Source organism: Equus przewalskii, chromosome 23, assembly GCF_037783145.1.
Source record: "Equus przewalskii isolate Varuska chromosome 23, EquPr2, whole genome shotgun sequence".
NCBI classification, from domain to species: domain Eukaryota; kingdom Metazoa; phylum Chordata; class Mammalia; order Perissodactyla; family Equidae; genus Equus; species Equus przewalskii.
In genome coordinates, this window is record NC_091853.1 from 16,489,043 (window position 1) to 16,503,473 (window position 14,431).

Genomic DNA, 14,431 nt, shown 5'->3' on the forward strand with positions numbered 1-14,431 from the left:
GGGTCTATTGAGAAGCAGATGGAAAAGCAAAAACAAGGCATTTCTCAAAGCTTTAAAGTACTTGTAAATTAAAAAGTATATGTTAGTCAGTGGTATAGAAAAGCTGGGTGGAAAAGCTCTGGCTAGAATTCTAATCCTAGTTCCTATCCTGCTCTAATACGTGATTCCTGGGCAAGCTGTCCTCTTAACCTTTCCAAACTTTAACTCTCAGCTATTAAATGGGAATAATAATGTCTGCCTCCAAGAATTATTGCCATCAAATGTGATGTTTGTGAATGCATTCTGGAAACCATAAAACATTGTGACAAATGGCACTATTGCTGGTATACCTGGGAACTTTACATCTTGGTCTGTCTTGAGGGCCATTCTGTGAATCATCTAATAGATGGAACTGTCTTACAATAGCCCTTTTAGCATTTTAGTAACTAACCCTCCTTGTAGCCAATAGCAGTGTGGCCAGGCCCTCTTCGGGCAGGGCAGCGGGTGGGGAACGTAGAACTCCAACAGAAATTGCCAACAGTAATGCAACCTTGCTCACTAGTCTGCTTCTCCACTTTCAAAACTGATCTCAATTTTTTCAAATTCTACTTCACAGCCAAATTTCTTGGGAATCAACAGGTGAGCTACGGGCAAAGCCTATCTTTTGACTACCGTGTGGATAGGGGAGGCAGACACCCATCTGCCCATGACGTGATCCTGGAAGGTGCTGGTCTACGGATCACAGCTCCCTTGATGCCACTTAGCAAGACACTGCCTTGTGGGATCACCAAGACTTACACATTCAGGTAAAAAGAGAGACTACAAGTGGGTCAAATAGAGCAAGCTGTGCTTGAAGTCCAGTTCCTTTGTTCATTCATTCAATCATCATTCATTCATTCATTCAACAAGCTTTTCTGAGTACTTTTACATACAGACATGGTGTTATGTGCTGAGACAGGACATGATTCCTGCCCTTAAACCCCTGATAGGCTCATGGGAGAGAAAAATAAACAGATGATTCCAGTGTGGCTTCTAAGTGCCGAGATAGACGAAACACAGGTGTTTTGAACACACACAGGAGGCACAAGGAACCCACATTGGAGTGATCAAGGAAAGCTTCTCAAGAAGATATGACAAGTGAAGAGCAGCTCTCTAAGGAAGGAAAGGGAGAAGGGTCACCAAGGCAGAGGCGGTACCATGCTTGAGGAAGTTCTATGCATTTAGGAAATTCCGAGTAGTTAAGCATGAGTGGAGCATGGAATCTGGGAGAGGAATACAGTGAGAAGTGAGGTCAGAGAAAGAGGCGGCGGGGGTGAGGTCATGGACGTCCCTGTGTGTGTCTAAGGAGGTTGCAGGTTATCCTGTAGAATGGGGTTTTTGAATGGTGCGTATAGAGAGGTCAGGGAAGCGGGCTGTGCCTGCTAAGTGCTCAGTACTACATTAGAGGCTGGGAAATCAAGATGAAGAAACATGGTCTTTGTCCTCCAAGAGTTCCTGGTCTAGTTAGATATATAACATGTCCAAAAGCAAACAGAATACAGCTCAATAATCACTTTAGTGGAGGTGCAAGTTCATGGGGACTTGTGGGGAGAGGAAAGAGTGCCTAATTCTGCCTGGAGGAGTCAGGAAAAGTGCCACAGAGGAGGCAGTGTGTGGGCTGAGAACAGAAAGAAGCACAGGGCTTTTCCAAGAGGAAAATCAGGACAACCTGTACATGGGAATATATGTGGGGACGTGGAAAGGGAGAATACGGAAAGAATTGGCAAGCAATATTTATGGCTGGAACACAGCATATCTATAGCGGAGATGGGAAGATAAGATTGAACAGGCTGGAAAAGGACCCAGCATGGTGGGCTTTGTATGTCATGTCAAGGTGCTGAGATCTTGTTCATGATGGCAAGATGATGGAAGCCACTGAGAGATTAGAAGTTGAGAAGTGGCATGATCAGGTGTGAAGGCTGGGTGGAAATACCGTGTGGAAAATAGTTCAGTAGGGTCCTTAAGTGGGCCATCAGAACACAGTTGCAGTGGTTCAAGTGAGAGTTGTTGGGGCCTAACACAGGGCAGAGGTGATGGGGATGGAGAATGGACGACCCACAGCACGCACACAAGGGGTACTTAAATAACTAAGTGCAACTTATTCTAATAATACATGCACACAGCTACCCCAGCCTGAATACCCATTCCCACCTTCTCAGCTTGGTGAACCTCCCTCTTTGAAATTCAGCTTACAAGCTTCTTCCTTTGTATTAGCCTTCTCAGAATCCTGGTAAAGTTACACTCATGGGTTTCTACGGCATTCTGTACATACATTTGTTATAGCATTCACTGCACCATATCATAAGTATTTGTTTACCCACTGACTCCCCTGCCTGGATGCTGATCACCTCGCCCTAGTTGTCTTTGTATCCTCCAGCCTCATACATCATCTGGCCCAAACCAAGTGCACAGTAAATTTTTGTTTAGCAAATTAGTGAATAGAACAAAACAGTGTAGAATTGTTCCTAGAAGAGATATTTCAGAAAACAACAAAATTAATGAGAATGGCACAAGCCCTGGTGATATGATGCAGTGAGGCATTATGATGCCAAATTAAGAAGTATTAGATGTGGACAATGTAGAAGGTGGAAACTGACTTTTGAAAATAGCAAGTGAAACATGCTCAGATAAATTGTTTAAACAACAAAACCGAAAATGAATGGTAGCTCTTGCGGATCAGAGCTTCTTGAGCTCAAAGATGGTTCTGATGTTAGGTTTTGTGTGGCCAAGAATGGAAGGTGGTCTCTGATGACTTGGACCAGCACTGGATGCTGTGACCGCTGGAGCACGGCTTCCTACACTAGGATGTCCTCCATCATGTCCTGTGGAGCTTGCATTCCCCACGGAGTGAGAAAGCTCCAAGTTCTTGCCTACCAGGATTGCTACCCGTCCTTAGCCCCTTTATGCAGAGCTTCGAAGGGGCTTACCTGTTCCCACGTTCTCAGGCATAATTTGTGTCAGGTATACAAATTCTGAGATTTGATAAGAGTTGGATATTTAAGCTTTTGGTTTTAAATCATGCAGATTAAATGAACATCCAAGCAGTAATTGGAGCCCCCAGCTAAGTTACTTTGAGTATCGGAGGTTACTGCGGAACCTCACAGCCCTGCGGATCCGAGCTACCTACGGAGAATACAGTAAGTGACTGAGAGAAATGAAATTCCCTCTTCTTAGGTTTTTAGTTGAATTTGTTTCAACTCCCTAAGGTGGTGACAGTCTCGAGACAAGTAGATCAACTGCTTGATGGTTTTGATGTAGTCCCTGGTGAAGTCTAGAAAAAGCTTTAAAAAAGGAATTTTTCTCCAGAAGGAGGTCAGCACCAATGAAGAATGAATGATGCTACCTTGCTAAAAGAGTCTCCACATTTAGGTGAAAGCTGATTATTTGAAGAAGATAATCTACAACAAATGGCACGTTCCCTTGGCTGGGAAACGGCATCTACCACACAGCCCTCTACTCCTTGAGTAGCTTTTCCTCTGGGATTATACTCAGTACTGCTGTGTTTGGACATCATCATGTATTCTGTTAATTCCTTTTATCGAATTTAACATGTTGGGTCCTCCTAATCCTGATTGGAATTATTTAAATGAGAATTCCTCCAGCTTTTTAGCACCCATGTGGAAAGGAAGCATGGCTGGCATGCACTACTTCCATTCCACTGATGCAGTGCAAAGAGCAAGAAGTAGAAAAGGTGTTTACTGACAACTTATTGAATCTTTGCTCTGTGCCAGGCACATTATAATATATACATTGTCTCATTTAATTTCACAAACATAGGAGCTGGACACCAGTGTTACTTCTCTTCTACAGCTGACGAAACACAGTCCTGGACAGGTTACGTGACTTGCCCAGTTCCCACAGCTAGTGAGAGTGGAGCTAGAATTCAAACCCTGATTTTTCTGATACCAGAGCCTGTGCGCTCAGGCATGGTGGACTGTTATACCTCTACAGATAGCATAGCGAGTGAATACCACCTGTTTTTGACAGGGAGTTAAGAAAAACAAACTCCAAAGAGAGCCTTGACTTTAGCTCTTTAGGCCTTACCACTTGCTACTTCTAACTTGTTCTCTCTATTGCAGGTACTGGGTACATTGACAACGTGACCTTGATTTCAGCCCGCCCCGTTTCTGGAGCCCCAGCACCCTGGGTTGAACAATGTGTATGCCCTGTTGGCTACAAGGGGCAGTTCTGCCAGGATTGTGCTTCCGGCTACAAAAGAGATTCAGCCAGACTGGGACCTTTTGGCACCTGTATTCCATGTAACTGCCAAGGGGGAGGGGCCTGCGATCCAGACACAGGTGAGTGAAATGACACCTGGACCAGGTGGCTGGGGGTGCAGCCAGGTGGCTGGGGTCTCCTGTGGCAGAGAAAGCGCTATGTAAGAAAGGCTGTGCCTGAACTCATTTTGGAGATGGGAAAGGGTTAAGGAAAGTAGGGCTGGAGTCAGGGAAGATGGATATGGCGCTTGATTACACTCAACCCTTTTCATTATGGAAATGCCACAAGGTTGTGAGAAAGGTGCTAGGTTACAGGAAGTGGCTGTCATGGTTCAGTGCTGGGCAGGGGAGTTGGTGTCGAGTTGCAAGAATTGTATAGGGAGATCAAAGGCGATGACAGGGCCTGAATGGATGTGCCGACAAATGGTGTCAGGCCCTGGGGGACGGGGGAGCAGCATTCAGTTATGGATTGTAAAGGAACTGTATGTCTCCTTAGCATGGGAGAGTAAGGGTGACAGTCAAGGGTCGTGGCCATGTTTAGAGTTGGTACGGGGGCAAAGGTGAATGCCAGTGCTCAGATACTTTGGGGAAAGCTTCAGAAAGGCAGCTTTGAGTTACTAAGCTCTGACTCCCATGCATCATCCATATTAAAGGAAGCGTGTAGTTTTACCTGGCTCACTTCTCTGCCTCCCAGGAGACTGTTACTCAGGGGATGAGAACCCTGACATCCCTGAGTGTGCTGACTGCCCCATTGGTTTCTACAACGATCCACAAGACCCCCGCAGCTGCAAGCCGTGCCCCTGTCGCAATGGGTTCAGCTGCTCCGTGATGCCTGAGACAGAGGAGGTGGTGTGCAATAACTGCCCCCAGGGTGTCACTGGTAAGGCCATCGACCTGCTTCACCCTGTCCTGATGCTGTGAATTTGCGTAAATAGTTTCTCTCCCAGGTAATGTCTAGGGAACTATAATTACTTGGGGGTTAATCTAAATGGGCTCATTCTAAAGATAGGAATATTTCGATGCCCGAGAGGTGAGGTAGATTGAGGAAGGGCAGAATGTATGGGGAGGAAACATCTAAAGCTGTTTCAGGAGGTTTGTAATTAGGGCATAACGTTTTCAGACAAAATACATGGTTTAACTAAGTTTTTAAAAATGAACCAAGGTAAAGAAGGAACACTCAGTGACCTTTTAAATGTCACACCTCTCTGCTGGCCAGTCCGAGAGAAGAGTTAATCCTTCAGCAGCAGGCTTGGTGGTGTTGCTCGAAACCTGGCCGTCTCCCGTCTAGCTAACTGGCAGGAGGCCTCGTAGAGATGCGCTGCGTTCTAAAGTCTGGGACCAACGCGAGTGGAAGAGCAGACCCCCTCCCTGGGCACCTGCTCCTGACGCTATGGTTCTGGGGTCCAGGGTGGGAAGCTCTTCTAGAATGTGGCTTGTATTTAGGCCTCTGCATCTGGTCTCGCTGCCAGTCGATAACCACTTGGCCTTGGCCATTTGTTCCTCCCAGGTGCCCGCTGTGAGCTCTGTGCTGATGGCTATTTTGGGGACCCCTTCGGGGAACGTGGCCCAGTGAGGCCTTGTCAGCCCTGTCAGTGCAACAACAACGTGGACCCTAGTGCCTCCGGGAACTGTGACCGCCTGACAGGCAGGTGTCTGAAGTGCATCCACAACACAGCTGGGGTCCACTGTGACCAGTGCAAAGCAGGCTACTATGGGGACCCGTTGGCTCCCAATCCAGCAGACAAGTGTCGAGGTAGGCCTGCGTCCCCAGACAGACTGTATGGGGGGGGGTTGTGTGTGTGTGTGTGTACGCATAAGCTTGCTAGTGTGTACACGTCAGAACATACAAGTCATCAAGGCCAACAGCAGGTAACACTGTGATGCTACTTTGCTTTCTCTGACCAACCGGTCCATGAACAGCCTGGACCATTCACCTGTCAAAGGCCTCAAGACCAGTTTCCCCCGCAGCTCTGTCTGGAAGACAGAGCTGGAGGATGGTGAATGGGTTAAAGCTGGGTAGGAGAAGTGAAAAGGTCAGGTTTACATTCCTAAGTGGAAGAGGAGATAAAATGGGGCCACGTCCTATGCCCAATCCCAAGGCTGGAAGGCAGGAAAGTGGCTGCCAAACCTGTTACAGGAGAGTAATAAATGACTGGAGACCCAGCCTGAACACACGGAAGTGGGCAGGGGAGTGGGCAGTAAAGCAGTTTAAGAGACCCTCTCAGGAAGTTAGTGTGATTGATGTATAGAAAGAGAACCGTCACCCTTCTCCTAACAAGGCTTGCCTTCAAAGCAGCAGCTACTGTGGAGCATTCCTAAGGGCTGCTTCAGATCAAAGCGTGAACGTACAGATCGGTCCTCTTGCTCAGCCCTCCTTTCAAGCCATTGCACATTTATATTCTACAGGCCAGTTCCGTTCTAGGGAGCTGGCCTGCCCACAGACTCACTCTTAGTCATAAAGGTCCCAGGCCAGCCCTGGTGTGCGGAACTCAGAAGCTTGTTTATTGTAAGGTCCAGAGTGGCTCTGGGTCCCAGAATGGAGAACTCCTGGTTCCCTAGGAGGGCTGCAGGGAGCCCGTGCCTGCCCGCTCACCAGGCTCTCCGCCCCTGGAGATGCCGGAGGACTTCTCTGCAGCCCAGGCTTCTACTCAGGGCACGGATCCCACCTGCCCTGACCCCAACCTGGGGGTGAGCTATGATGTGCTGGAAAGTAGCCCATGACAGGAAGAGGCCACACAATATCAGCAGTATCGAGTTCAAGTCCAGTTTTTTAATATACCTGTTGTATTACGCCGATTATATCAATCTCTCTGAGCCTGTTTCCTCATAAGGATGAATAACATTTAACTCAAAGTGGTTGCAAAGACAGAATAAAATAGCATATGAGAAAGTACACTGTAAACTATATAATTCTAGCTATAAGGTGCTGGTAATAGAGACTTCACTGGCTTTAGACCATACATTTCTCCACTCACTTATCTTTTGTCAAGCACCTACCATATACCCAGTGTGGAGCTAGGTCCTGAGGTTATAATGGTGAACAAGTCAGCCCCAGCTCCCAAGAGCTCATATGTTAACCAGGAAGACACACAAATATGTAAGCAGATAAGGATAATACTTAGATATATGGTCATAGCACTATGTGCCGAGTGATTTGCAAGCACCGAAGATAGAGCAACCCAGAGAATCATTGTAACCCTGTCAGAGCTGTGTCTCACCTGCTGTTATATCCTCAGCTTCTAGAACAGAATGTGGCACATAGTAAGTACTCAACCAGTTTCACTGAATGAATAAAGGTACTGCTTTCTTACTGCAATTCCTACATCAAAGGCAGCAGAGCAGAAGGAAAAGAGTATTGGTTCCTTCCAAGTTCTCATTCCAGCTTAGCATTTACCTGCTGTGTGACCTTGGACAAGTTACTCAGCCTTTCTGAGCTCATATTACTCACCTGTAAAAGCAAGGCAGATGTATATATCTGGCATATAATAGGCCCAGAAGAAATGTTATTCTCCTTGTGAGCAAAGCGAGAGTGCCTGAAGAATATCCAAAAGGCTTACAATTTATTAGGAGGAAGAAAATAAGTGTCACCAGGAACGATGGACTGTTTTAATGTCTCTTCATCCACACACCCACCAACCTAACTTGCCAGATATTCCTAAGACCTGTCCGTATTAGGATGTGCTTGGAGGCACTGAACCAAGAGATGAATCTGGCACAATATGAATTCTTGAAGGATTCCTTGCCCTTGGTGACTTGAACTTCTTCCTTTTATCTTTGCTCCACCTCCAGTTTCTGGAATTGGCTTGATATGAATACTTCCTATTTGTCTGTCTTTTGTCTCTAGCTTGCAACTGCAACCCAGTGGGCTCGGAGCCTGTGGAGTGTCGAAGTGATGGCAGCTGTGTTTGCAAGCCAGGCTTTGGTGGCCTCAGCTGTGAGCATGCGGCACTGACCAGCTGTCCAGCTTGCTATAATCAAGTGAAGGTTCAGGTGTGCGTGCTTCCCCTTACCAACCCTTGTCCCTAGAGTGAAATCAAGTGTCTACTGGGTGGTTCTGTCACTGACCTAGGACCCGACTAGTCTGCTGGAGATGAGGCGAGGGTTACTGTTTCTTTCTTTAAAAATTACTGTATTAAAAAAAAATTCTGTATGATAGTAATAATACCTCAGGTTTAAGTTCTCATATGTACCATTTTCAAAACCCCTTTTGTGGATACCGTCCCGTTTGGTACTCATGATACTTAAGTTGGGAGAAAAAGCATTCTGACCTCAGTTTTCACTGAGCAAACAAAATCATGAAAAATTTGCAATGTTTCAAAATGACACGGCCAGGTGGAACCGAGAATCCCACTCATGTCCCCTGATTCTAAGTTCAGTGCTCTTTTCACTATAACATGCCACTGGATTTCTTCCAAGAGATGTCCTTGTAAGACAAATGAAGGAAAACATAAACATTTAAGAGACAGGAGGAGGCCAGAAGGGGTTGAGGCTATCCAAACACGAATGGCCTCCAGAAATTTATCATTCAAAATCCAGAGAAGAATGAAATTGACGTTGTTGTTGTTAATTATTAGTATTTTGCTGGGGTGAGGGGTGGAGGAGGAAAGCGCCCAAACAGAACCCCAAATCTAGAACAAACTCAACTTTGAAAAAAGTTCATCTATTTAACTAGCCCTCTGTAGCACTTTCTTTGTTCCAGACACTGTTTTAAGCACTATACAAATATTAACTCATTTAGTCCAAGTAGCAACTCTGTGAAGTATTATTATTATTATCCTCTTCTTATGGATTAAGAAAGTGACTTGCCCAAGGTCACACAGCTAGTGAGTGGTGGGGCCGGGATTCAAACTCAGGGAGTCTCGGCTCTAAAGTCTCAACTTTTAACTGCCCTGACATGCCAAGCATTTCTGGGCTTTCAGCTCTCATCCTCTAGGACCATGATCTCTGCCATCTGTTCCGATCCTCTTTCCTGTGTGGTTTCAGATGGATCAGTTTATGCAGCAGCTCCAGATCCTGGAGGCCCTGATTTCGAAGGCTCAGGGTGGAGCAGTACCCAACGCAGAGCTGGAAGGCAGGATGCAGCAGGCTGAGCAGGCCCTTCGGGACATTCTGAGAGAAGCCCAGATTTCACAAGGTGATGAGGCCAACTTCCCCTCAGACAGGAGAGAATGTATAGTCCTAGAAAGCATTGCTACGCTGGGTCAGAGACTCTTCTGTGGGTCTTGGTTCAGCAGATGTCTCTGCCTAGCCCTTGCAGAGGCGGAAGGACTGTCCATGGCATTCTTCTGGGACCTGAATGATGGAGATAAAAGAGCAGTTGCATGCATTCACATACTGGTTTTTACCATTTTGCCATAAGCCAGTCAAAGTCGCTTTTTCAACCCTCCATTGTGTTTGATTACTCTATGCTGACCCCGAAAGTGCTCAGACTCCCTTTTCTGTTGGTGTTCAGATGCTGTTAGATCCTTCAATCTCCGGGTGGCCAAGGCAAGGACTCAAGAGAATAGCTACCGGGACCGCCTGGATGACCTCAAGATGACTGTGGAAAGAGTTCGGGCCCTGGGCAGTCAGTATCAGAACCAAGTTCAGGATACTCGCAGGCTCATCACTCAGATGCGCCTGAGCCTGGAGGAAAGTGAGGCTTCCCTGCAAAACACCGTAGGTGGCACTGGGTTAGCCAGGGGACTGAGAGTCATTGCTGTGCTGGGAGACTCACCTACAGACATCATTGGCTCATGTTCTTTTTTCTTTTTCCGAGGAAGATCAGCCCTGAGCTAACTACTGCCAGTCCTCTTTTTTTTTTGCTGAGGAAGCCTGGCCCTGAGCTAACATCCATGCCAGTCTTCCTCAACTTTGTATATGGGACACTGCCACAGCATGGCTTGATGATTGGTGTGGAGGTCTGTGCCTGGGATCTGCACCTGCGTACCTGGGGCTGCCAAAACAGACCTCACAAACTTAACCACTATGCAACCAGGCGAGCCCTGATATACTTTTTTTTTTCTTTTAATGTAATGATCATGGTGACTAGGGACTCTTGATGTGTCAGGGTGTGGAATGCTGTGTGGCTAATGACAAGCAGTTCCGGCAGGACAGATGCAGAACCTGCTTAGACTCCATGGCCAAGTGCAAAGCCTTAACCAATTCTCCTTTTTCCACAGAACATTCCTCCTTCAGAGCACTACGTGGGGCCAAATGGCTTTAAAAGTCTGGCTCAGGAGGCCACGAGATTGGCAGACAGGTGAGCAGCATTAGAGGGCACCTCTGCTTCAGACCATCTCTCAAGGCCAGACTTGAACAAAACTGTAGGGTATTCAGGCCCTACGCTCTATATTCATTACCTCCAGGCTCCCTGGAAGCCATCCCCTGCCTTGAAGCCATTTGTTAACCACTTGGCCTTTAGTACATGTAGGTGGCCGCTGGGCACGGTCGTGTGGCAGGAGTTGGGGGTGGGAGTATTTCCTTCTCAGATTTCTCCATGACTCACACTATGGCTTTGGTGTATGTCAGATGTGATTCTTTGGCCCCGTGAAATGAATCAGCCCTTGGAAAAGATCGCTCTGCAGCTTTGAGGGACTCCCAGGCTCCCACACCGAGCCTGGGAACAAGTAGCAACGAGTTGTTTGCTAGCCCGTAGGGGCTAAGTCTGCAGAGGGGGAGCTTCCCTTGAAAACCAGCTCTGCAGGGCCCCAGTGATAACAGGCAGCTCCTGAGTCCTTGTCCACCTATAAATCCTATGTCGAGAGGGTTGCTCATAGCAGAGTGCTCAGCAGGGTGACGGGCTCTGCTAATCCCAACAGGAATTCAGTCAGCAGAAGGGGGCTGGCCCGTGTTTTTGTAGCCTAAACTGTCTCCTGAGCTTGTTTTTTTAATCACTTTCTAAAACGAAGAGGACAAAAGCATTTGTGGGACTTTTAAGACAGGCTTTCTCCTCCCTAGAGGTGGGCTCAGTTAAGAGATGCAGCAACAGTCAGAAGGGAGTTGGATCCTGGGTGAAATAAAACCCAGCGGTTTCCTCCTGCAGAGAACCGCTTATGGATGCAATATTTTACCGCCCTAGATTGCTCATCTCCACCCCCCACCCCAGGCTTCCCCTGATTACGCCGGAAACGGAAAAGATCACCAGAAAGTCTATGACATGAGGCTGCTTCTCTAGAACCCCTCCTGCGTCTTGGTAGTTCCTCTAATTCCATCTAACCGGGGTCAATTCTGTTTGGCTTTTCTAGCCAAATCAGTTCCCTTACTCCTCTCCCTTCATTTAAATAAAAGATCTAAAGGAAGCCCTTTGCTATGAAAACTCAAATTCTTTGTTTTTAATCCTCTCAGCCATGTTCAGTCAGCCAGTAACATGGAGCAACTGGCAAAGGAAACCCAGGAGTATTCCAAAGACCTGATGTCACTGGTGCGCGAGGCTCTGCAGGAGGGAGGCGGAAGCGGCAGCCTGGACGGAGCCGTGGTGCAAAGGCTTGTGGGAAAGTATGTTTCAACGGGTCCTCACGCGGACCAATATAACTTGCATCCTCCCAGGGTATACTGCAAACTGTGTTTGAGAGGTGCCCCGTTTCTTTAAAAATATATTGGTAATAAGAGGGAGAAGAGAATGAGAGTAGTACTTTGGGCTAAAGCAGATGCCTTTTAGGCTAAGAGAAGAAAGGGTTGACGAATCGAAGTAAAGTTTGTGTTTTGGTTGAGAGATTGCGTACTTGGAGTTACGGTCACCCTCTGTGGTGTTTGAAGACTATGAGTAAATCCATCTGATGGCGTGGAGGATCGAAGAATAATATATTTATATTATCAAGAATTGGGAAACCTGGGTTGAATTTTTCTGACCTAACCTGTATAAACTTTAAGGCTTATGTTTAGATTGTGGAGAGGGACTCATATCTGACACATAACCTCATTTGGTTCTTTTGATAATTCCAACTATGTACTTTTAAAACAATAGGCTCAAGTTTTGCTTTGAATAAAAAGAGTGACTTCTCAAAGTCCCCTTTCTTTGTTCCCTGCAGATTGCAGAAAACTAAATCTCTGGCCCAGGAGTTGTCGAGGGAGGCCACGCAAACCGACATGGAAGCAGATAGGTCTTATCAGCATAGTCTCCACCTTCTCAATTCCGTGTCTCAGATTCAGGGAGTCAATGATCAGTCCTTGCAGGTAAGGGCATCTAGCCTGGCACTGATGTACAGAAGAAGGGCTGTAATGCTTTCTTCTCTGGGGGCTCCGTAATAATGTTCAATTATTGTTTCCCCTCTATATTAACGTTTCTCGCTTTAGATTAGAAAGAGTGTTTATCCTTCTCATTATCCGTTTTCTTGCTCTTAAACCCCAATCTTGGTCTCTGAAAAGGCCTTGGCTCAATCCTATTAGTGGGTAGAAGTTTTATATCTCTTCTGTAGTTCTGGGGACTGTTGAAACCTGTGGGAAATTGTTATAGATAAAATTTGATATTTATACACTTAGGTCCATCCTAGGGTACATCTCTATATGCGGACACTCAGAAGTTCTTCTCAGAAGTTTTGCATTGTTTCTGTCATCGATTCCTTTAGCTATTCCAAACTTATTACATTAAGAAGATTCAGCTTTCTACCTACAGTAAAAACCACTCATAATGATTCCCACAAAAAATGTTCTCATGCATGTATAAACTAACACATAAAATAATGAAAAAAATAAAAGACACAAACCCTGTTTGATGCTTGGGGACCTGCTGCCTGACTTTCATTAGGCATATTACCTCATTTCTGTTAGACTTTGGGCTGAATTGTTGTTTTCAAACAATGATGTCAGGTCCTAAGAAGGCTGTCGTGGTACCTGGTGAGCAGAAAGTCAGATTCATTCATTTCTTTGGGCTTACAGGTAGAAGCGAAGAGGCTCAGACAAAAAGCTGATTCTCTCTCAAACCGTGTGACTAAGCATATGGATGAGTTCAAGCACGTGCAAAGCAATCTGGGAAACTGGGAAGAAGAAACCCGGCAGCTCTTACAGAATGGAAAGAATGGGAGACAGGTATCCTTTCGTTAATTTGTTCATTCAACAAACACGTATTGAATGCCTACCATGTGAATAAATATGGCAAGAGGAATCATCAAAAACAGTCTAAAGGTCACGGAACCGCTGCTTACAGGGAGAGTAACTGAAATACACAGGCCTTGATGGAGTTAGCTCAGCTCCACCCACTAAGTCAGCCTTCAAATCTAAGAAGAGGACTCAGGCCTCCTGGTCCAATTTTGGCCTACTCTGTCTGCTAGATTGACTTCAGGAAGTATCTAGAGTTTAAAATTATGATTTACATTACTATTCTTGTTCCTGATAATGGGCTAGAGTTTGAGGCTATTCTCTATATGGGATCCTTTTGGGTTCTGAAGTTTGCTCTGTCTCAGATTGTGGAAGGGTTTGCCACAGCACCCCTAGACTATTCAGTGAATCACAGGACTGTTGTCGTGAAGAGAAATGTGTTGGAGTGATTTTGCTGACAGGAATGCACTTCCCGGGTGTATGTTACATTTACTCTAATCTTGTTCTGTCTGCCTATTTGCAGACATCAGATCAGCTGCTTTCCCGTGCCAACCTTGCTAAAAGCAGAGCCCAAGAAGCACTAAGTATGGGCAATGCCACTTTTTATGAAGTTGAGAACATCTTAAAGAATCTCAGAGGTGAGTAGTTCATGGTTTAGGTCACTTGAGTATTTTAAAGGTATAACCATGACTTTGGTTTATTTTGAATCCTCATATGTTTCTCTAAGTGATAGGTACATTGGGATATTAAGAGATGCTTAATAAGTATCTTTCTAAAGAAAAAAATTTCGTTGATATTTGATGTAGTGGGAAGACTTGAACTAGATGTCAGAAGGCTTGAGTTCTGATCTCTGCTGGGCCATGTGACCAGGCTGAGCTGGCTGTGTGACCATAGGCAAGTCATGTAGCCTTTCCAGACCCTAATTTCCTCTTCTTTAAAGGGAGAAGGTTGCAGTCAGTGATCGCTAAGATCTCTTACAGATCCAACATCCCACTACCATACAAAAATTTTTCCTTTTCTTTTGTAGCTTGGTTGGTTCCAGTATGGAACCAAGGTGGTTGGTTGGTGGTGGTAATGGAGCAAGCTTTATCACAGCATCTAGATCCAGGAAATGTGCATTTGTGCCTTTTAGAGATCTGGTTAAAATTTCAGTCTTCTTTACTAAAGAACAAAAAAGAAAC

The 14,431-nt window shown here is 45.8% G+C and overlaps 1 protein-coding gene across 5 annotated transcripts in view; it reads left to right on the forward strand.

Annotated features, from left to right (window-relative positions):
- The window catches only part of LAMC2 (laminin subunit gamma 2), a 57,808-nt gene that overhangs the window by 36,272 nt on the left and 7,105 nt on the right, over positions 1-14,431 (forward strand). For all 5 annotated transcript variants that reach the window (XM_070590985.1, XM_070590983.1, XM_008521758.2 and 2 more), the window contains 13 exons: positions 596-785; positions 3,043-3,155; positions 4,098-4,316; positions 4,930-5,115; positions 5,743-5,988; positions 8,080-8,225; positions 9,219-9,369; positions 9,688-9,893; positions 10,397-10,476; positions 11,562-11,711; positions 12,245-12,389; positions 13,092-13,241; positions 13,774-13,888. In XM_070590985.1, the coding sequence (XP_070447086.1) occupies positions 596-785; positions 3,043-3,155; positions 4,098-4,316; positions 4,930-5,115; positions 5,743-5,988; positions 8,080-8,225; positions 9,219-9,369; positions 9,688-9,893; positions 10,397-10,476; positions 11,562-11,711; positions 12,245-12,389; positions 13,092-13,241; positions 13,774-13,888 (2,097 nt within the window). The remainder of the gene's footprint in view (positions 1-595; positions 786-3,042; positions 3,156-4,097; positions 4,317-4,929; positions 5,116-5,742; positions 5,989-8,079; positions 8,226-9,218; positions 9,370-9,687; positions 9,894-10,396; positions 10,477-11,561; positions 11,712-12,244; positions 12,390-13,091; positions 13,242-13,773; positions 13,889-14,431) is intronic.